General features: G+C 42.9%; 1 protein-coding gene across 1 annotated transcript in view; it reads right to left on the bottom strand.

The window, feature by feature from the left end:
* The window catches only part of C7 (complement C7), a 62,422-nt gene that overhangs the window by 26,443 nt on the left and 12,974 nt on the right, over positions 1 to 23,005 (bottom strand). The window contains exons 4-10 of the mRNA XM_075184118.1: positions 22,829 to 22,970; positions 21,362 to 21,503; positions 19,380 to 19,518; positions 16,529 to 16,666; positions 9,682 to 9,925; positions 8,377 to 8,490; positions 7,174 to 7,340 (exon numbers count right to left, since the gene is read on the bottom strand). Of these exons, the coding sequence (XP_075040219.1) occupies positions 7,174 to 7,340; positions 8,377 to 8,490; positions 9,682 to 9,925; positions 16,529 to 16,666; positions 19,380 to 19,518; positions 21,362 to 21,503; positions 22,829 to 22,970 (1,086 nt within the window). The remainder of the gene's footprint in view (positions 1 to 7,173; positions 7,341 to 8,376; positions 8,491 to 9,681; positions 9,926 to 16,528; positions 16,667 to 19,379; positions 19,519 to 21,361; positions 21,504 to 22,828; positions 22,971 to 23,005) is intronic.

The raw sequence follows: 23,005 nt of genomic DNA on the forward strand, positions 1-23,005 counted from the left end.
GTAGTGCCCCAAAATCAAATTATACCACACAGTAGTGCCCCAAAATCATATTATACCACACAGTAGTGCCCCAAAATCATATTATACCACACAGTAGTGCCCCAAGTTGATATTAAGCCACAATAATGCCCCCAGTTGATATTATGCCACAATAGTGCCCCCAGTTAATATTATGCCACAATAGTGCCCCCAAATCATATTATGCCACAATAGTGCCCCAAGTTGATATTATGCCACACAATAGTGGCCCAAATCATATTATCCCCCGTTTTTTGGGTGGCACCTTTTTTCCTCTCCCCTGTGTTATGTGTGGCACCTTTTCTCACCTCCCCCGTTTTATGTGTGGCACCTTCTCTCTCCTCCTCCATTTTATGTGTGGCACCTTCTCTCTCTCCTCCCCCGTTTTAGGTGTGGCACCTTTCCCCCCCCCCCCCCCGTTTTATGTGTGGCACCTTTTCTCTTTGCCCCCCCCCCCCGTAATGTGTGGCACCTTTTCTCTCCCCCCCCCTGTTTTGTGTACCTACCTTCTCAGATTCATCTCTGTTTCTGTCTTCTTCCTGCTCTTCGTAAGCTGCCTTCCAGGACCTGTACTGATCACATTTTCCGCACGCTGCGCACAGCACATGTAACCAGGAAGTGCACGACATGCACCGACTGCTCGAACCGGCCCATCTGACCATCGGCCCTTCTGGCATTTGCCAGAAGTGCTAGATGGCCAGTCCGGCACTGTGTAGAGAGTTATGTTCACGCAAGTACTCAGGTACCCCCAAGACTTGAGTAAATAGAAAGTGTCCCGGCTGGCAGGAAGAACAGAGGGAGCCGTTGAGAGTAGATCATTGGCTCGTGACACACTGTGGGACATTAAAGAATCCTGGTGCACAGCAAAGAGGTGTTATAACCCATAGCAACCAATCAGATTCCATCAGTTTAGAAAATGAGACCACGATTGGATGTTAGGGGTGACAGCACCTTGTATCTATGGACCAATTTTCATAAATGTCCCCCACAAAATTATGCAGAACAAGCACCAGGGCAATATGTATTAAGGTAATGAAAGGATATTAAAATAGTGTTCATAATAAGCCTTACTGAAGAACAATTCACTAATTTATCAGTAAATATCAGAAAGTAGCCATTTATATTTGTTTTAGAAGGACGACAATGACTGCTACTTGATCAAATAAATGTGATCCAAGGATGAATTAATTCTATAGCACAACAGTTGCTAACTCTATTTGATTATATGTTTGACAATGAAATCTTTAAATAAGTAAATTTTCCCTCAGTAGAGGCCAAATATGTATATTAAGAATGTGTGGATTAAATACTTCCTATCATACAAAACTACTAGGAATATATAGCTTTTGTATTGAAATTTCAAATTAAAGTGAAATCAAATTTCACTGTGAACAGTTATTCAGCTAAATGAAAAGTATCAGAATTTTATAGTGACTGAGAGTTCATATATTTCTTTTTTTACAAAAAAAGAAGTAATAAGCTGGAAGCGGTGGAAGGAGCACTACTGGCATCTACCTAAAACAGCCTCCAAGAAAATTTGTGCTATGCACAATTAATATTTTTAAGTCAGATTTTAGATATACAACCTGTTTGTGGAGGAGATACAGATAAGGAAACAATGGAGTGGTGGAATGGTTTTCAGTCCAGAAAACATTGCTTATACTATTATTTGGTTGTATGAACTTTCTTTCATTTTGTAGTTGAGTTACACACATATATAGTGCTGTTTCTTTTGGAGTTGTGTTGTGAAAAACGTAATAATAATCCGATTGTCTTCAGGTTAGTTTGATTCATTGAATATTCTAAGGCTGATTGGCTAAAGGATGGTCTAGCCCTGCTAATATTCTACTGCAGTTTGCCTACATGTTGATCTATACCTGTGGAAAAGTTGGTCTAGACTTGGGCATACCTCCCTACATTGAAGGCTAAAAAATTTAGACAACTTTGGTTGGGCCTAATTCCCTAGTCATGGCCCTAATCAGCCCAACGAGGTTCCTGATTCGCCCAACTATGCTCAAAATCTATTTCCTGAATTTTCTAAGGTCTGCCCCTTTCTGGCAACATAACCCCAGACTGTCCTGTGAAATTGGGATTTTGGGCGGGTATGCTTGTGTGGGACTTGCAAAAGGTGTTGAAAAGACTGCCTGGAAGATTCATTATGGTACTGATCATAAGATTAATAGGACTGTAAATTATCTTTATACGTGGATGATATCCTTTTGTCTCTCACAAACCATCACATATCACTCCCAAATTTACTCAAGGACATTACCCTTTTTGGCATTCTTTCCAATTACAAGATCAATGCTTCCAAATCAGAAATTCTCGACCTTAATATCCCCCCTGCCCTCCTGTCGACTCTCAAAGCTAACTTTGATTTTAGATGGCAGTCTCACAAACTAAAATATCTTGGGATTTACCGAACTCGCTCATATGACCAACTGTACGCTGCAAATTTTCCCCCTTTATTTTCAGCCATTAAGGCTGACCTTTTAAAATGGGACAAACTCATTATCTCCTGGACGGGTAGAATAAACTCCATCAAAATGAACATCCTTCCTTGACTTTTATATCTGTTTCAAACTTTACCTCTCAAAGTCCCCGCCAATTCCTTTAAACTCCTTCAACAAATGGCTACCAAATTCGTTTGGTCAGCTAGGAAGCCCAGGATTCGAATGCAGATTCTCTACAAATCAATTCCAAAAGGAGGTCTGGGAGTTCCCCACTTTCTTAAATATTATCGCGCCACCCATCTTACCCAGTGTGTACTCCTTCACTCTCCGCTGGGACAGCGAGTTTGGGTCGATATTGAATCCGCCCTCACTGACACTACTTCGCCCCCCCTCGCTTCTGTGGCTGAAACCACAGCACCAGCCTCCCCTCTCACGTCTCCCCCCTCCTTTAGCATTCTCGCTCGCCTGTTGGACTCATACAACTCATGGCGAATGACACCTCTATGGAATAACCCTGCTTTCACTCCTGGACTACACCCGGTCCAATTCTCCCATTGGACGCGCTGTCGCATCAATTTCCTCTCCGACATCATGCCGCTTCAGTTCTTTCCCTCTTTCGCGGATATCCAAAAGTGCTTTTGCATCCCTATGTCCTGCTTCTTTCAATATCTCCAACTTCGCCATTTATATAACTCTATCCGTCGTACAGTTGCTGATATACATCTAACCTCTCCTTTGGTCACCTTCTGTGATACCCACTCCTCTTCCAGGGGCTTGATTTCCACATTTTACCGCATTATTGTAAAACAGAAATGCCCCCCTAAGGACCCCCACAAACTTAAATGGGAGGAGGACATGGAGGAGTCGCTCACTCCTGGGGAGTGGGTTTAGATTCGCCTGAACCTCTCTAAGACCTCTATCTGCGTTAAGATAAGCGAAAATTGTCGCAAGATCTTTTACCGTTGGTATCTGGTCCCACACCGTCTTCATATAATTTATCCGAGCTCCTCACCGCTGTGTTGGCATCAATGTGGTCAAGAGGGTACCTTGTCTCATATATGGTGGCACTATCCAAAACTGCTCCCTTTCTGGGAATTAATCTGCAACATTACTCAGGTTTCTCTTCCTCCATCTCTCTCTTATTCTCTACTCCCCTGCTCAATTCCTAAGACACCGAAACCAACTCAAAAACTTATTACCCATATTCTTAGTGCTGTTAGATGCCAAATTGCCCTTTTTTGGAAAAACCCAAGCCCTCCACCCCTGCCCTCTGTCATCAACCGCATTTGGCAAGTCTATCACATGGATTACATTACTAGTATTCTTTGCCACACCACTGTCCAATTTGATAGGGTCTGGAGTCCTTGGACTGAATATCATGGAGCCTCTCCTCCCCTTGCTTTTTAAGGCCTTTGTGTCCTAACTACCTAGTTGTAGTCCTGACTTGGATTCTCATCTTCACTTTATTTTTCTTCTCAGCTCTCTGGCTAGTGACTCCCCCTTCCCTCTTACTCCTACTCTTTTCCCTTTCCCTTCTCTTTTTTCATCTTTCCCTGAATTTTTCTCTTCTTGTTCTTCTCATATCAGTAACAATATGCTGCTAACATTTCTTGGAAACTCTAGTATGTTTTTGATACTTTCAATTTGCCTGTTTCCTTCATTCCCTGTTCTGTAAAATTTAATAAAATTTCTTTTAAAAAAAAAAAAAAGATTAATAGGGCTAAATGAGTTTCAGTAAGAAACAATTGGACGTTGATAATTTTTAAAAAAAATGCAGTCGTTGAAGTAGGGCTTGGATCGAATAGGTGTCATTATATAGCAAAACCATTATTCCAATGCAATTAAATTACCCCATTCTTTCAATTGTTTTCATTACTGTGACTCTGGAAATATCTATTGTGTGTACATATATTTTATACATTGGCTACAATGGCATAATATCTGCAGTCATGGCCAAAAGTTTAGAGAATGACACAAGTATTGATTTTCACAAAGTTTGCTGCTTCAGTGTTTTTAGACCTTTTTGTCAGATATTTGGTATACTGAAGTAAAATTACAAGCAATTTGCCCTGGCATACTGTCAACTTCTGGGCCACATATTGACTGATGGCCACCCATTCTTGCCTAATCAATGCTTAGAGTTTGTCAGAATTTGAGTGTTTTTGTTTGTCTACCTGCCTCTTGAGGATTGACCACAAGTACTCAATGAGATTAAGGTCTGGGGAGTTTTCTGGCCATGGACCGAAAATTTTGATGTTTTGATCCCCGAGCCACTTTTGCCTTATTGCAAGGTGCTCCATCATGCTGGAAAAGGCAATGTTCATCACCAAACTGTTCTTGGATGGTTGGGAGAAGTTGCTCTTGGAGGATGTTTTGGTACCATTCTTTATTCATGGCTGTTTTCTTAGGCAAAATTTTGAGTGAGCCCACTCCCTTGGCTAAGAAGCAACCCCACATATGAATGATCTCAGGATGCTTTACTGTTGGCATGACACAGGACTGATGGTAGTGCTCACCTTTCCCTCTTTTCCAGATGCCCCAATCTGAAAAAATGACTTTACCCCAGTCCTCAGCAGTGCAATCCCTGTACCTTTTGTAGAATATCAGTCTGTCCCTGATGTTTTTCCTGAAGAGAAGTGGCTACTTTGCTGGCCTTCTTGACACCAGGCCATCCTCCAAAAGTTTTTGCCTCACTGTGCGTGCAGATGCATTCACACCTGCCTACTGCCATTCCTGAGCAAGCTCCACATTGATGGTGCCCTGATCCCGCAGGCTGAATCAACTTTAGGACACGGTCTCGGCGTTTGAACCTCCCTCCTTGAGGTTCTTGATGATCCGATAAATGTTTTTTTTTAGGTGCAATCTTACTAGCAGCAATCTCCTTGCCTGTGAAGCCCTTTTTGTGCAGAGCAATGATGACTGCACATGTTTCCTTGCAGAAAACCATGGTTAACAGAGGAAGAACAATGATTTCAAGAACTACCTTACTTTTAAAGCTTCCAGTCTGTTATTCTAACTCAATCAGCATGACAGAGTGATCTCCAGCCTTGTCCTCGTCAACACTGTCACCTGTGTTAACGAGAGTATCACTAACCTGATGTCAGCTGGTCCTTTTGTGGCAGGGCTGAAATGCAGTGGAAATGTTTTTGGGATAAAGTTCATTGTTATGACAAAGAGAGACTTTGAAATTAATTGCAAATCATCTAATCACTCTTCATGACATTCTGGAGTATATGCAAATTGCCATCATAAAAACTGAGCCAGCAGACTTTGAGAAAAATAATATTTGTGTCATTCTCAAAACTTTTGGCCATGACTGTACACCACGATACAGCAAGAAATTATATTTGTCTATGATTCTTAGTATTTTATTTTTCATTCACACTTTTAAGAAACCACATCTTTGTAAGAAATTGATCGGTAAGTGACCATTCCCCAGATACCTGAAACTCTAAGCTACAAATACCTGATGCCAGCCTGCCAGATCCTGAAGCTAATGTCATCTTTAAAAGGGCATTTATGCCTGCACTGAACATTTGCCTACACTGGTGTATTCAGGGAACGTTCTCCACCACGATTAAACACTGCAGATAAGCCACAGATGGGACACTAGGAGGGAAGACTTTATTTGGCTTGGACGTTACTCTGGACACTGACATTGTTAATATAACCATGTGTAGGGCAAAGTTGTAATAGCATGTATGGGCACTAGCATTACTCTGTAATCATGCATGAAAAGTAGCATTGCTGGGGTAATCGTGAGGGGAACTGGTTCCACTGGTAAAAATATATGCGGGCACATGGCACCCTTGGTATAATCATTTGTGGGTACTGCTCTCTCCTGTCCATTTGAGTACTGCGCCAAACAACATATTATACTGCCTAACTAGCCAGTATATAACACAGTCAGAATATAAAACATGTTTTATGTAAGTTATGTACTGTAGACATAAGGAAGTTCATCTATAGCTTTTGGCAAGGATAATGTTAAAATTCAGAACCTTTATTACAAATAAATAAAAGTAATCAGTACAGAGGTGTACAAGGCAATGTGTTCTATTGCTTCATTATATATTACATACATTGTGTAAAGCAACTTTCTGTAGACCAGGCTTCAATGCAGACCCCAAAGCCCAGGTTGCACTGTAGACCCCATACTAACCAATCAAAGCTAAGCTCGGCCCTGTGAACATTCTAATGCTTTAATTGGCTACAGGTTGAGCTAGATCGATAAGCATTCTAATACTTAGATTGGCTACAGCTGTGAACATTCTAAAACTCTTATTAGCTGCAGGTTGCTCTATTCCTGTGGGTGTTCTAATGCTCTATTAAGAGTGTTACTTCTTTATTCCATAATGTTATCTGACTTCTGAAACTTTTTATATTAATTTAACTAAACACTGTGAATTTTTTAATAGGGGTCAGTTAGGGAGCCTCACACTCACTCTTGTGCAGGTATTGTGTTCCTTATTTTACCAATACCTGTGTGTTCTGTGTACTCCTTGACAGAGATATATTGGTTTACTTTCAAAATAGCATGTGCTTAGGAACCAGGAATATCCCTAGACTTGGGTTTATTTTAGTGATTCACTTACTCAATATCGTTAGTTGTTCCTGCAGGCTCTTTCTTATTATATCTATGTCCAAGGTAAAGCAGTCTCTTTTGCCAAGTTTTATCGTGAAGCATAAAATGAGTACTGACCTTTTGTTTTATAACGCTTGGCAGATTTGTAACAGAACCGGCCCACAAAGCGTAACGATTATCATTTGCAACCGGGTTATCCATGGAGAAAAAGCTGAGAGCGGCGACAAATTGGGATGCTCCACCTGTCACTATGGCCTGGCCACGGACCTCATTGTCTTTGGAACCTTGACATAAAAAACAGTAGTATTACCTATCTATAGTGTATAGCGTCTACATTATCTGGTAGTCACTGAATATGCTGCTTTCTAATATTCCAATAAAATATAACATATATCAATCACTCATATCATAAATGTGCAATTTACAGTCAGCAGGGAGAGAGAGAGAGAGAGAGAGAGAGAGAGAGGGGGAGAGAGGGAGAGAGAGAGATGGAGAGAGAGAGAGAGGGAGAGGGAGATGGAGAGAGAGGGAGAGATGGAGAGAGAGAGAGAGGGAGAGAGAGAGAGATGGAGAGAGAGGGAGAGAGAGAGGGAGAGAGAGGGAGAGAGAGAGATGGAGAGAGAGAGATGGATAGAGAGAGAGATGGAGAGAGAGAGATGGAGAGAGAGGGAGAGAGAAAAAGAGAAAGAAAGAGAGAGAGGGAGAGAGAAAGAGAGAGAGAGAGATGGATAGAGAGAAAGAGAGAGAGAGAGATGGAGAGAGAGGGAGAGAGAAAGAGAGAGAGAGAGAAAGTGAGAGAGAAAGTGAGAGAGAGAGATGGGGAGAGAGAGAGATGGAGAGAGAGGGAGATGGAGAGAGAGAGAGATGGAGAGAGATGGAGAGAGAGAGAGAGGGAGAGAGACAGAAAAAGAGAAAGAAAGAGAGAGAGGGAGAGAGAAAGAGAGAGAGAGATGGATAGAGAGAAAGAGAGAGAGAGAGATGGAGAGAGAGGGAGAGAGAAAGAGAGAGAGAGAGATGGAGAGAGAAAGTGAAAGAGAGAGATGGGGAGAGAGAGATGGAGAGAGGGAGAGAGAAAGTGAGAGAGAGGAGAGAGAGAAAGGGAGAGAGAGAGGAGAGGGAGAGGAGAGAGAGAAGGAGAGGGAGATAAAAAGAAAGGGAGAGAGAGAGACGAGAGAGAGAGAGAGTGAGGGGAGAGGAGGGAGAGAGAGAGGAGAAAAAGAGAGGGAGAGAGAGAGGAGAGGTAGAGAGAGAGGATAAAGAGATATAGGAGAGAGAGAGAGAAAGAGAGGAGAGGGAGAGATACCTATATATAATACCCACCAGAGGAAGATTTTATTACTTCGTACATCTTCTTGCATTCTGTTTTTGAATATGACCCGATAATAAAATTTACGCTGGTTGAAGTACATTTCTGCATATCGATCAATGACACACCTGAAAAATAAGTATAAAACCACAGTTTGGTTGTATTACTGACAATGAAGACAATGCATAGAGATCAGTGCGTTTTGTGGTTTAAACAAATAGCCATTTAAAATTTAAATAGTCAAGTCAAGATGTTTTACTACTGTGGGGGTGTTTTTAAGTATTTTACTATTTGACATTATGGGTCCCAGTAGGCCCTAGAGGCCAGGGCATGCTTGTGCTTGTAGTTCTACAACTGCCAATATGCTCTGGCAGCTATGGGTATACTGAAACTTGTAGTTTTGCATAGGTTAACTTCTCCAGGCAGGGGAAGGTGGCAGGGTTTACACACATACACATACAATACTGTTTGTACTACTTTAAACCATTGTACAAACAACCACTGGGCCAGGGGTGTTGGCAGGGCTTTTTTTAATTAGTGGGAAGGGCCCGCGTTTTTATTGCGGACCAAATTCCCCTAGGCAATTCAGCCTTGAACTGAGCAGGATGGAGCTGTCCAAATATGACAGGCGGACCCCACCTGTTATAGTGTGACCAGTCCTGCCTGGCATACACTGGTGCTGGTTCCAGTCTTGCCTGGCATTCACTGGTGCTGGTACCAGTCCTGCCTGGCATACACTGGTGCTGGTTCCAGTCCAGCCTGGCATACACTGGTGCTGGTTGCGGCTTTTGCAAGAGTACCGTGCACTTCCCGTCTCCCCGAATAAGCGGTAACCAGCCCATTCTATCAGCAATGGTACTTAGATCAGTTATGGGTGGTGGGGGCAAACAGTTTTTTTTTCAAATGGAATCATTTATTTATTTTCTTTTGTTTATTTAATTACACATTAAAATAGCTGTTGACATTATGATGTTGATGATGATGACTGGCGTATGAAGTATGTGGTTGCATCAAGATACGTTTAGCGCTTAGCTTGATTCGAGCGCATTCTAACACACTATGCTGAGTTGTACGTTACATAAGATAAGCAAAACTCAATATATCCAGGTAAGAGTGTTGTTTTTGTGGCCTGCATTTATGGGTACATTTGGGAAACAAACTGCGCTCAACACTACATGAGGCCCAAACCCTTGTTGGCACCACTACAGGTACAAAAAATACCAGAAATGTTGTCTGTTATCGAAAGGCCAAACCACGGCCAGATACGAGGAGTTTGTATAAATGCATTCATACAAGAAATAGTGTAAACTGGGCTGTACCATTTTCGGTCATTTTTTCAGTCTCCAAAAAAAATCGAAATGAATATTCTCCACCCAAAGATCCAGACTGCAAATAATGGGTTCCGTATCTTTCGATGATTTTTCGATAAGCACTGTATTCATAAACCGATGGAAGGTTGGAAAGTGCTTTCCAGAACGGTTCAGAGAGTGTTAAAAACTCTGGATTGTTATTTATGAATTGTGCCACTTCCACGTGATTCTTTATAACCAGGAACTGGTAACTCTGCAGGGAGAAAATAATGCAATACATCATGATAACACATATTTGTTACTTTTAAACATTTTTCACATTTTATTTTACAGCTTCTTCCGCTAAGTTCTACAATGAATTCTACTGTAAACCTGTAGCCAAAGTTTGTTTACCCCTTAGGGGTAGATTTATCAAACCTTCTAAAAAGGAAAGTGGAGGTGTTGCGCATAGCAATCAATCAGATTATTTTCCTTTTTGGAAGTTACAATAAATCTACCCCATAATCTCCAATCAGGGGCAGACTGACCATAGGCCTTACATGGAGTTTTCCCATTTGGCCGGTGGCCTAATGGGGCTGCCTGATTTCTTTTATTTACTTACAAATTTGTCCATAAATAATTGACACAATAAACCCTTGTGGCGGGGAGGCGTGGGGGTGATTGCTGGCGCATGTAATTTCTGCTGCCCAGGCTCATCGTGGGCTGAACCCTGGTTTATTAATGGGTGGTCAGTTGTGTATTTGATAGTCCGCTGGTCTGAGAGACAATGATGAGCTGCTGCATGTAGCATGCACGAAGTAAAGACTTGCTCTGAATCTCACCGCTTACAATGTGTGTGGTGGCTGGGACTCTGTAGGTGCATTAGTGGGCACACTCTGTGGGTTATGGATGTGTGCCTGGGTAATGTCAATGGGTGAGATCTGGCCTGCACAGCAAATATGTGTATGGTGGGCAGGGTGTTAGTTACATATTGTGAGCAGGGGTTTATACGTGTATGTAGTCCCAATTGCAGTACGGAAAAAATAAAAACAGGCTGCTTAAAATATACCCAAAGCAGATACGTATGGCCATTTCTAGCGCTGCCGAATCCATTACACTGCCTCATTTATTCTATAGCAGGGCCTGAGTTATTAAGGCACGTATCTGGATTTTCTGAACATATAGTAGGCAAAACCGGTCTGTGCATACGCATAACGAGAACACTCATCCGTCAACTAAACCTATCACGCGCCGGGTAATCGGGTATATGACCCGATCCCCGGCTTACTTACCTGCTCCTGCCGTTCGGTCCGTCCGGGCTGGGCGCCGCCATCTGTCAATCTCTCGCTCCCTATATAGTTATCCTGCTGACTGCTGAATTGGAAATCCTGCCGCCACTCTCGTGGTAAAACAGTTGTCCGCAGAGCTGACACTCTACAGCATCTCCTCGTGTTCGGTATAACCCGCTGGCTATATCCTGCTATATTTCATCATCACTCGTGACTCCTGCTGATTGCTGTATAGAAATCCTGCCGCCACTCTCGTGGTAAAACAGTTGTCCGCAGAGCTAACACTTTACAGCATCTCCTCGTGTTCAGTATAATCCGATGGCCATATCCTGCTATTCTTCATCTTCATTCGTGATCCCTGCTGACTGATGTATAGAAATCCTGCCGCCACTCTAGTGGTAAAACAGTTGTCCGCAGAGCTGACACTCTACAGCATCTCCTCGTGTTCTGCATACCCGCTGGCTATATTCCGCTATACATCATCATTCGTGAGTAACCTACTACTTCTGTAGCTCATCTCTCTCCTACCTCAATGGTTGCTCCCAGTGAGGACCGCGACCTGCAAGGGGGTGCAGCTAAGTCCAAACCGCCTTGCGGCTGGTCCCTGGCGAATACCTCTCCCTTGTTAGACTCCGCGCCTTGCTGGGAGTTATATTAGTTCCTGGCTGGTTATCCGCTCCTTGCCACTCCTGTCGCAGAATTGTGAGTCGGAACCGTGACAAAACCAGGTCCGCTGCAGATGTAAAGGACACTAACTACGGTCTGCTATTTCGGGGTGTGAACAGGGAGAGGAAGGGCCGTGTGGCCGTAGTCAATGAGGGCGTTCCTCTTCAGCAATGTCCAAGTCAGGTTTGGGCGAACCTAGCCGCAAGCGTCTTACCCAGCGCAAGGTATACACCTGCTACGGGTCTAGTTTAAATCCCCGCTGTCACCCATAAGCACACACACAGCTGCACACCATGCGCCATCTAATTCACTTGTGACCTTTACTCCCTACACCTGCATACACTGCGCTCATTAAACACCCACTATAATAAGACCCATTGGAGGATGCTCAGTATGGTGCCATTTCGTCTACATATGAGAATCATTTATCCATAAATAATTTTTCAAAACCTCCATTCTATTAACTAGGTGTTACTGTATGTTTGTTGGAGTTATTGCTTGCTCATACATTTAAATCCCTAGTAATGTGCCACACTGTGTAGACTTTTGTATGGCAGGAAAGGTTTGTTATATAAATGACAAATAGAGTGTTTACACAAATACAATACTAATCTGGTAAAAAAAAAAACAGATTTTTACCATAGTGAGAAACCTGCTCCTCCCTTGCTATGCACTGGATGGTAGGTGAGGGTCTGCTCACTATGCTTAGTCTTGCTGGGTGTCTCAGCTATGGTTGATAGAGTAGGAGTGAGACATACAGCACATTGCTCATGTGGTGACAATGTATCACAATGTTTTGGCAGGTGGATATTTCATACTTGCCAACACTTGATATTTTTATTCCGGGAGCTGCCAGGGGTAGGTGGGCACGTAGGGGGCGGGCCCCGAAAACCCGCGTCATTTAGCCCCGCCCCCTTGACGTAATGACGCAAATTGCTTCATTTCACAGCGGGGGCGGGGCCAAATGCCGCGATTCCCGGTGAATCGCGGCGTTTGAACCGAATTGTGCCCACTTCACTAGGAAGTGGGCAGATCAGAGCGATTGCCACACTCTCCCGGGAGTCCGGGAGACTCTCGCAAAATGCGGGAGTCTCCCGGACATTCCGGGAGAGTTGGCAAGTATGAGATATTTGGCATATGACTGTAGATATAGTTCATGCTGAGTAATCTGTACAACAGGGGAGTGTTGGATCCTTATTTTGTTAATTCAAAGTTAGTTTTGAAACATTATGGGCTAGTGGATCAGGGACAAGCCCAGGATTTTGTATAGGAAGGATTCCAACTTTAGCTTTCACTTAGGGGGTTATTCTTGTAGTGCGGGGTTGCTACAACCAATTGCTGTGATGTGGAAATTTGGTGAGGTATTGCTGTAGCCTGGAGTGGGGGGTTGCTGTAATGTGTGGCATTGCTGTAATTTGGAGGGGCTGGGACTGATATAACAGATTGCTGTATTGTTGGGGGGGAAGGGTGTAATATTATTATTATTATTATTATCGTAGATTTGTAAGGTGCCACAGTGCTCCGCAGCACCATACAGTAGGGAAAACAGTGCATACATAAAACAGGGACATACAAGGTAGACAAAATAAATGCAGACATGAAAACAAAGGGTATGAAGGGTATGGAGTATTGCTGGAATATGGAAAGATGGTGAGGTATTACTGCAGACTGGGAGGATATTGCTGTAATGTGGAAAGATGGTGAGGTATTACTGCAGACTGGGAGGATATTGCTGTAATGTGGAAAGTTGGTGAGGTACTGCTGTAGTCTAGAGGGGGCATTGCAGAAATTTGGAAAGATGGTGAGATATTGCTGTAGTCTGGGAGGATATTGCTGTAATGTGGAAAGTTGGTGAGGTATTGCTGTAGTCTGGGGGGTGGAATTGCTGTTATATGGAAAGTTGGTGAAGTATTGCTGTAGTCTGTGAGGGAATTGCTGTAATGCGTGGCATTGTAGAAATTTGTAGGGGCTGGGAACAGATTGCTGTACTGTTGGGTGGGGTATCACTGTAATGTGTGAGCGGTATAGCCGATTGCTATAATGTGGTGGATGGGGGAGAGGATTGCTGTATTTTGGGGAATATTGCTGTAATCCTGAGGTATTGATGATTGCTGTAGTTTGTGTGGGGTATTGACGTAGTGTGTGTTCATGGGGGTGATTTATTGATGTAATGGGGTGTTAATAATGTAATGTTGAGGGTCATTGGGAGAAATAGGCTTATATGTTAAATGTGAATGCTATTGATTTAATGTTGGAGCTGGTTAGGGGCCTGGAGTATTTATAAGTTGCTTGCTTTTGCAGGAGGTGAATAGTATCTATGCCTTTTCCAAACAGGGCCCCAACATTCCAGGATCCGGCGAAGGAGCAACTGAGCATAAGAAACCAGCAGATAGTTAAAGCTGCAAGAATATGTAGGATAGAGAATGCTAACTTTCTGGTGGGACTGTCTTGTGCACTCATTGTGGCATTTTTATGTTTAAATAGCTCCAATTACCGTAAAGGACTAACCATTCCTAAAGTAAATTGAGAAAATGGTGAAGGACAGCCATTGTGACTGGTTCATTTTTCATTCCTCCACTTCCACGTTCTCTCCGCATTCCAACCAGACACCCACCAGTAGCTGCTCAGAAATGTGATTCCACTATGAGTGCTTTAATATTGGTGGCTGATAAGGCTTCTGCCTTATAGTAGCCACACCCACTTCACCTATCACCAGCTACAACTGTTATTTCATAATACTTCAAATAAAGGATGATAATATTAGCATTTCTAATGTCATAAGAATATATTTAATAATATATATATATATATTTCTTTATTTTGTTTGTATATATTATTAAACAATTACATGTTTTGCTCAATCTCTGTTCCTTATGTCCTTTACAGTATAACAAATAAGCAGATGAGACTGTTTCCACTACAAGAAACAAGGCAAGACAAAAAGTCACAAGATATCTGCTGACCTGAGTGATGCATGTGAATAAACGTTTATATATTTTTATAAACATACGTAGTAGTATATAATAAAATAAATGAGAAAGTCGGCTAAGAGTAAAATTTTTCAAATGCCCCACAATCACAACATGGCACCCATTGGATAGTTTTCTACCGAAAACTGAAACCATTGGATAGTTGTCGACCGAACACTGAAGCCATTGGATAGTTGTCGATGGAGCAGATTGGATACCGCTGACATTAGATGGCTGTCGTTCGAATGGATTGGATACTTCTGACATTGGATAGTTGACTATGGAGTGTATTGGACACTGCTGACATTGGATAGTTGTCAATGGAGAGGATTGGATATTGCTGACATTAGATGGCTGTCGTTGGAAGGGAATTGTCACTTCTGATAGTTGGTGATGGAGTGGATTGGACACTGAAGCCATTGGATAGTTGTCGATGGAGCGGATTAGATACTGCTGCCATTGGATAGTTAGTGATGGAGTGGATTGATCACTGCTAACATTGGATAGTTGTTGATGGAGCGGAATGTACACTACAGTCATTCAATAATTATAGTTGATTGGACAACTGCCACGGCTATCAAATCAGGTCCATCGACTGCTCAATTCTTTACAATTTTCTTCAAAAGGATTCCAGGCTTTCCGCTAGATGGGGTGAGGATCTGCTGAGCAACGTGGGTCCTGGTTAAACCCTCATAGCTATATTATTTAGGGGAAGGAATAGTTATTTGAACAAAAAAAGGCACTAGATGGTGTGCTTCTTTAAACACGACTCAACATGTTTCTTTTCCTCCATCTGACAAATAAAATAATGTTTTTGTATTTGCTTGATCTGTCTGTCAGGCGCCGTCCCCGCTCTGTGCATTGATGCTGGGGACGAACACCTGTCTCTCTGAGCAGATCCCGTCCCGTTGTCTGGCAACAGGACGTACTTCCGGGTTTGCTGGGTGCGCATGAGCAGTAGGCGCGTCCCGTTGCCTAGCAACAAGGCGCTTCTTTACTCGGTCTGTCAGCAGTCAGATGCACTCATCCTCCAGCTATCAATGGCCAGGTTAGGGTTTATAAGGCACCTCCTCTTATATGCCTTTGCCAGATCCCGTCCCGTCACGGTCTGTCGGCCGCCGACAGACCGAGTAAAGAAGCTTCCCGTTGCTTTCTGCGCATGTGCGTCCGGCGAGCCTGGAAGTACATCCTGTTGCCTGGCATCGGGACAGGATCTGCTCCGAGAGACAGGCGTCCGTCCCCAGCACCTATGCACAGTGCGGGGATGGCCCCTGACAGTTCCCCTTCTCTCTCTCCGGATTTGAGGACTCATCTCTCAAAAACTGTGCCAGAAGACGAGGAGCATGGAGATCCTCCACCTATCAAGGGCCAGGTTAGGGTTTATAAGGCAAATCATCTAATAGGTCTGTGCCAGAGTATTGGTTTCACCTTTCTCCAGCGTGCTTTATCCTGCTCCCTTGTTCCTATTATTGTCTGTTGGTTTCTGACTCCCGGCTTGTTCCTGACCACTCTCTCTGTCCTGCGATTTGGCTCTGTTGTTATCTGGATTTCGACCCCTGGCTCGCTTTCGACCTTCCCTCTGGATCCCCCACGTGTACTGAGGTATCGTTTGGCATCGACCCGGACTGTACAACCATTCCTGCTCTCTCCCGCTGCACTGCTAACTAGCTTGGAGAACCGCGACCTGCGCACCCCACGCAGCCAAGCCAATATCTCCTTGCGGGAGTCAGTGGTGAATACCGGGGGTGCGTTAGACTCCCTGTCTTGTGGTGTCAATATCAGTCAGCGGCATCCTCAAAGTCATTATCGTGACACTCACTTAACACTCATTTTGAAAATCTATTTTGTAATGGAATGTATGAAAGTCAAAACAATTCAGATAAGCGCATTAACTTTGTAATGCAAATGATAGTCGCATTGAACCATTGGTGAGAAATGTACAGTCATATTTACCTTTTCTTTTGTTAATTTGTATTCTATGTTGCGATTTTCATAATCCCCATAGTTAGACGTCACATATTTCTCTGTTCTTTTCGAATAGGACCAGCTGCTGTTATAGAAGTCATAACTAAAATCATTCTTTGCTTCTACCTGCAAGAAAAACATTGGACATTAGTACTAAAGAAATATACATGAAACAGACAAAGAGATAGCACAAGGACAGATTAAACAATGCAAACAAGGTATATTTACAGTGTTTGTTAAATGCTTGACTGTATACAGTATGTTATCGATAACAACAACATATAGACATATTTGATATAGTATTTTACTTGTAAATTTTTATCATATGATAAATAGTAATAATTACTATAGAGATGTTTGATGAAAGTTTTTATATGTAATAGAAATAGTTTTTAATACAGGGTCTAATTCGGTTTAGGGACCACTATTGTAACCCTGATTAAGTTAGCAAGGAAGGGCCTAGCTCTAGCCCTCACACGTTACTCCCAGCTGTTAGAGAAGTATAGGTAGATACAGGCTCTGGCTGGCAAATTTTAGCCTGGAGGGCGAGACTCAGCTCAGCAGCCTATTAGGAACATTTTAAAGGAAAAAAATGCAGGCAGCCCAGTGACCCAGTCCACGGTTGCCCACTATGGGACTGGCCCCAGGGGTAGATGCCCCACTGCGCCCCAGCTCAGCCAGCACCTGGATAGATAGGATAGGTGGCATTTTTTTAGGGTAGTTATGTCTGGGTCCTTGGGTAGCCTACCTGAGTTAGGAAGCGATATTACTAAATGATGTGACAGTGATTCTGTAGATAGTGGAAGGCTAGCAGACAGGCAAACCCCTAGAAACCTTTGTAGTCACTCTGCACCATAGAAGGAAACATGATGCAAGAGAGAAGATAGTTCCCTTTTGCATCATGTATATTTGATGCTTCTTCAGAGTCTACACTACTAGAGAAGGGAACTCTGAATGAGTGACACGCAGAACCAGATTAACAATAGGGCTAAAAGGGCTACAGCCCAGGGGCCTCGGGCAGCTGGTGGGCCTGTCAGCATTCATCGGGTCGGGGGCATCCACGCCCCCGGCTCCGACTGTCACCTGTTCAAGGAGAATGGCAGGCAGTTGACAGCAAATGTTATGCTGTTAGCTGCCTGCTGTCACTGTAGGACTTACATGGCGCACAGTAATCTCCTTACTGAGTGAGACGTCTCACTCTCACTAGATCTCCTCAGTAAGGAGATTACTGCGCGTCGCTTAAGTGCTACAAGGAGTGGAACAACGAATAGAGGTAAGCTAACGGGGAGGGGGGCTCATGGTTGGGGGGGCCTCATGGGGGGGGAGCCCTCACAGTACCCTTATCTCGGGGGCGTCCCTTTCCTTAATCCGGCCCTGACTACACGACATGGAAGAGTATGTAGACTATATTGTTACAATCCACGTCTACATTGCACGCGGAGCTCCTATAGCAAGCTGGAGAAAAGAAAAAAGAAATCAATGAAAGGCTGAAGATTGAAGAAGGCCGTTGCTTGTTATGGCTAACGGCTATTGTCATGAGCTTCCAGAAGAAGTGACAGAGGTCTTCGCCCATAGCAGCCACCTTTCCCATAGAGCTTGTTGCACTCACAGGTACTTGGATGCTCCCAGGTCTTAACTCTAAGCGTAGTGGAAGCTTATATACACTACGACAGCAGGTAGACAAAAGGCTGTAGACAAGACAGAAGCGGATAGTCAAAAGCAGTCCAGGGTCAGGGGTCTGTAGCAGCAAGGACAAACAGGGACAGGTCAAGGGTCAGGGCTGGCAGCGAGCAGGAATATCCAAATAACGAAGCCAAAGGTCAGGGCAATCAGAGTACAAGCACGGCCCAGAAACATGCCAGAAACAACAAACAGACAGAGTATCCATAGGACAGGGAGAGAAGGTCAGCTAGTGTGGAACACAATGCTATAACCGGCAGGGAGGTTAAGCCCTCCTTAAATACAAAAATGCACCAATTAGAGGCCATGGTGCCAGAAGGGGGTAATTAGCCACAGGAGACTAAATGTAATTAATAATTAATACAACACTTTCGCGCCTAGCTGCCCTCGGGCCGGGACGCAGCGCATACACACAGAGTTTCTCGCCCGTTGCCCTGGTGACGGCCAGGACAAAGCAGAAGTGACATTCCAGTCGTCATGGTGACGGACAGTAAACGATAAGCCGCAAAGGCTTAATACACCGCTGTGGCTCATGACATTGCCTTCTGAAGATGAGGCAGGGAAGCACAGACAGGATTGTATATAGACAGAAGCAGATAGTGAAATGAGCAGGAGTGAAGCTGTATACACACTACAGGTTTTTCACCTGATTATCGTGCCAATCACACAATAAACGACTGTTAGGTCCAATATTGCATTAGTATGTATGCTCTCATGATCATGTTTTATCGCACCAAAGCACATTGTATCGTTTCATTTGATTTTATAACCGGACTAAAAATCTTTATAAACGATGGAACGATATCGGGCAAATTCTGCAGTGTGTACGCACTCACGACCAGCAGTGTAGGCAGATCTCCATAGAGTTTACGGAGTCACCATCTTTTCAGCCGATGGTTATGACAGATGAAGAACACAGATATGATGGTAAATCGGGTACAATCAGATAAGTGTGTACTCATGTATGGGCATGCCGATCGGGACTTTCAGTCGTAGGGAAAATCGTGAAAGATATCGCATTGGGAGAAATTTTCTGTAGTGTGTACCCAGCTTGAGATACAACCAGTGGACAGAGGCTTCACCCACACTCTTCCTCTTTTTTCTAGGTTAGCACCCTAAATAATTAACTAGCTAGTACAAATGAAATGAATAAAAGTACCTTAAACGTGTAGGTGAGGACATTTTCACTTAACCTGTAGAATTGCTTGCTGTCACCGCTGAATACTTTGCGACATTTTCCTCCGAAACTTTTTGTGTGAATAACATTACTGCCCATTTTTTGGGTGACAATGTCAAAGCTAGAAGACAATGAGCGCAAGTTGAAAAGGGAAAGAAAAGGTCATATGAAAACAATACTTTATTGAACTCTTTACTCCAGTTAATTCTGTTATACAGGTACATTTGTTGCCCTTAGATATGACAGCAGATCATGAGAGGTGAGAGATGAAAGGAGTAAGTGATCCCCGGCAAAGGGCAGTACCTTAGGTGGGGGGGGAGGGGTGGATGGGGGGGTTATCAGTAGGAGCAAGAGGAGGAGGGGTACACAATGTACAGTTATTATAACATTCTTACGTTATGGTTAATTCACATCAGACAATGTAATGCAATAAAAAGCACATGTTTTGTTGACACGGGTCATTGTAAAAGAGGAATTTGGGCACTGACCTTTCCAGATTCAGATTTTAAAAATGTGCATATAGCTTTAATTATATGTATAAAGCTGAAACCTGAAATAAGGCTCAATATGCATTTTTGATGCAGTCAGGGAAGGCAGCCAAGCAGACACATTCCCAACCTCCCCTCACTTTTATCATATAAGTGGCGCTAGTTCCAGTTCTCACGCCAGTTGATGTTGCTGGTGATCGATTATCCATAGTAGGGTAGAACATGATGTTAGTTCATGGCTACCGCTGAGGCTCAGTGTCGAAGTCAGCAAATTGGATAAAGTCATTTCAATTAATATCGAGCAAACTTGATTGTCTTTGTCTGAAATTATGCGTAGAGCACGCTACGGCGTGGAAGGGCGTATCCAGCCGCAACACGTGGCAATAACAGCTTATACACTTTTGTATACATTTGCACGAACACACACACTTGTAAATAGTACACAATAATCGTAGTTGCAAAACATAGTTATTTATGTCGAAATATAGTAGTGTTTATGTGTAATATTATAAGTTGTATGCATATAAGTGATACATATGGTTCAGGTTAAAGGAAATGTGTCATGTCTGATATCATATTAATCCCCTTTACATCAGCAGCTGTCCGGTGCATTCAGCGAAGAGATCGCACATTGCATACTCTAGTTATTGATGTTAGGGAATAAACCTTTAAGATGATGTTGACTATAAAATGCTAATGGACTAGTTGTAACTGGAGTCCTGGCGGGAAGAAAGGAGCACATCCCCTGGAGAGATGACCCCCAACTTTGGATTCCTTAGTTTGAACTAGCCTATGATCTGCAACTCCCTGGACCTTCCTGAAGCCTGGACCAATAGAAGCAAGCCACACCATCTGCATTGTTTCACTGTATTTCTGTTTGTATATAAGCAGCAGCTCTCATCTAGTGTTCAGTCACATTGACCACAGACTTCAGACCTGAATGACTGTTCACTGGATCCAGAGCGCCTGCGATAAGTAACGGCTGTGCTTATTATTATTTCGCTTGAATTATTCTGCTACTTTTTGAGAATAAATATTTGTGCGTTGGAAACACAAATCGAGATTCGACAATCGTTATTGGATAGCGACAAAACGTGCATAACATCAGTCACAATTAGGGTGGAACATGGTGTTAATTCATGGTTATCTGTAGGGCTCAGTCACAACAGGTAGTGGTGATACAGCTATTGCCACTTCCAGTTGGTGCAGATTGCTACTGGATCAGCATGGTTGACATTCGGACTTACAGAAATAACCTGGTTTTGCTAGTTGTGTTTTAATTATCTATAGTCATAATACTGTGGTGCCCATTCCTCTCCATCTTCACCCTACTCATGTTTCTTTTACCAAAACCACACATGTCCGACATATATTTCATTATGACCATGGTTGCTGTGTCAGCATGCTACTGTAAAATGTAAAATATTGGTGGTGCACTTTGCATGGATACAATGACCAAGAAAGTATTTTACTTACCCTCGTCCAGTTAATTCTGTATTGGGGGGGTACGTATCGATGTCGCAAACCTTGAAACGCTGATCACAGTTAGACTCGTCTGCGCTGTCTTCTTCGCAGTCATGATCACCGTTACAGACTAGTGCTCTTCTGATACACTGACCTTAAAATACAATAGCCATGGTTCATTCTCGCTCTCCTCATGTTATATATAGTATATACAGAATTAGTGTGTTCCTTCTAAACGTCTCAGCTGAGCCAGAGAGAACACAGTTGCACTCCAGGGTAGAGGGGAAGGGATCACAAAAATGGAAGATATAACTCTGACAAATCATACGGGTAGGTGAATGGACTTGTGTTGAAATTAGCCCATGTGTGTGTTTGTGTGGTAGACAAGACTATTACCTCCACTGAGGCAGGGGCAGATATGGGTAACTAAACATTTTCCGTGAAGCTCTGTGCAATATGTTGGCATTAAAAAGAAATAGGTAGACACAAGTCACTGGGAATACCAATAATTGATAGAGCTGTATCTCTAAAAATGTGGAACGATTGAAGCATAGAGGGAAAAATATTATGTAATAGTGATCTAAAAAATGCCATAGGGGCAGATTCAACTGGCTGCAATGCTCCTTAGAACATCATTTTTTACCGGTAATACTGTAAAAAATAATGCTCATTTTAGGAGCAAAAATCAGCACTATTTCTGTAAAAAAAAATCCATGTGAGGTGTCTTACGGTGGTTCTGAAGGCACCTCGTGGAGATTTTTGTGCAATTGAATTTCCACCATACAGTGCATTGCATAAAATATAGGGATAGATTCATCAAACCTTCTAAAAAAGAAAAGTGGAGGTGTTGCCCATAGCAACCAATCAGATTCTAGCTATCATTCATCTTGTACATTCTAGTAAATGATAGCTAGAATCTAATTGGTTGCTATGGGCAACACCTCATCTTTTCCTTTAGAAGGGTTAAATGTTGCAGGTTACCTTAGCAGTCTCTGTACCAGCGGCTAATGTCTGAGAACATTGGATCACTGCTGGGCATATTAAGCTTTCACTTATACACCCCACGCGGTAGCTACTGACTCGGGCTATAGAACTGGCAGCAGGTTTAGAACACACATCACTGGGAATACCAATAATTGACAGAGCTGTTACTATAAAAATTAGCAACCTACACTGTTTATCGGTAATGGGTCCACCTTAATGAATATTGTGCATTCCACTAGGGCACACTTTCAAAATGAGCCGTGTGGTACAAAATGGCTGCTCCTGTTCATTGAGCACATATGTAACTGAACCTAATCATATACAACTGGCAAGTTTAGACAAATAGCACTTAAATCCAAAACTAAAAAAAAAAAGATTATGCCAATACCTCGCGATAGGGTTCTATTACCTTTTTTAAAATAGTAATTTAAAGTTGGTTCCTCAGAAAATATGTTTATTCATGCATGTTATACAGTTCTGATAATGTAAGATTACCTGAAAAACATCTAAACCTATCTCCACAACCATCCTCTATAGGACATCCTCTGGTGGGAGAACATAGTTGAGTTTCATATGCTGATCCACTGCACTCCAGGCCCCCGAACTGAGCATAAACCTCAATGGTCCGTCTACGGGTCTATATTGGGAAAAAGAAAAAAAAATACATTAAAT

The sequence above is a fragment of the Mixophyes fleayi genome, chromosome 1 (genome assembly GCF_038048845.1).
Source record: "Mixophyes fleayi isolate aMixFle1 chromosome 1, aMixFle1.hap1, whole genome shotgun sequence".
Classification (NCBI taxonomy): domain Eukaryota; kingdom Metazoa; phylum Chordata; class Amphibia; order Anura; family Limnodynastidae; genus Mixophyes; species Mixophyes fleayi.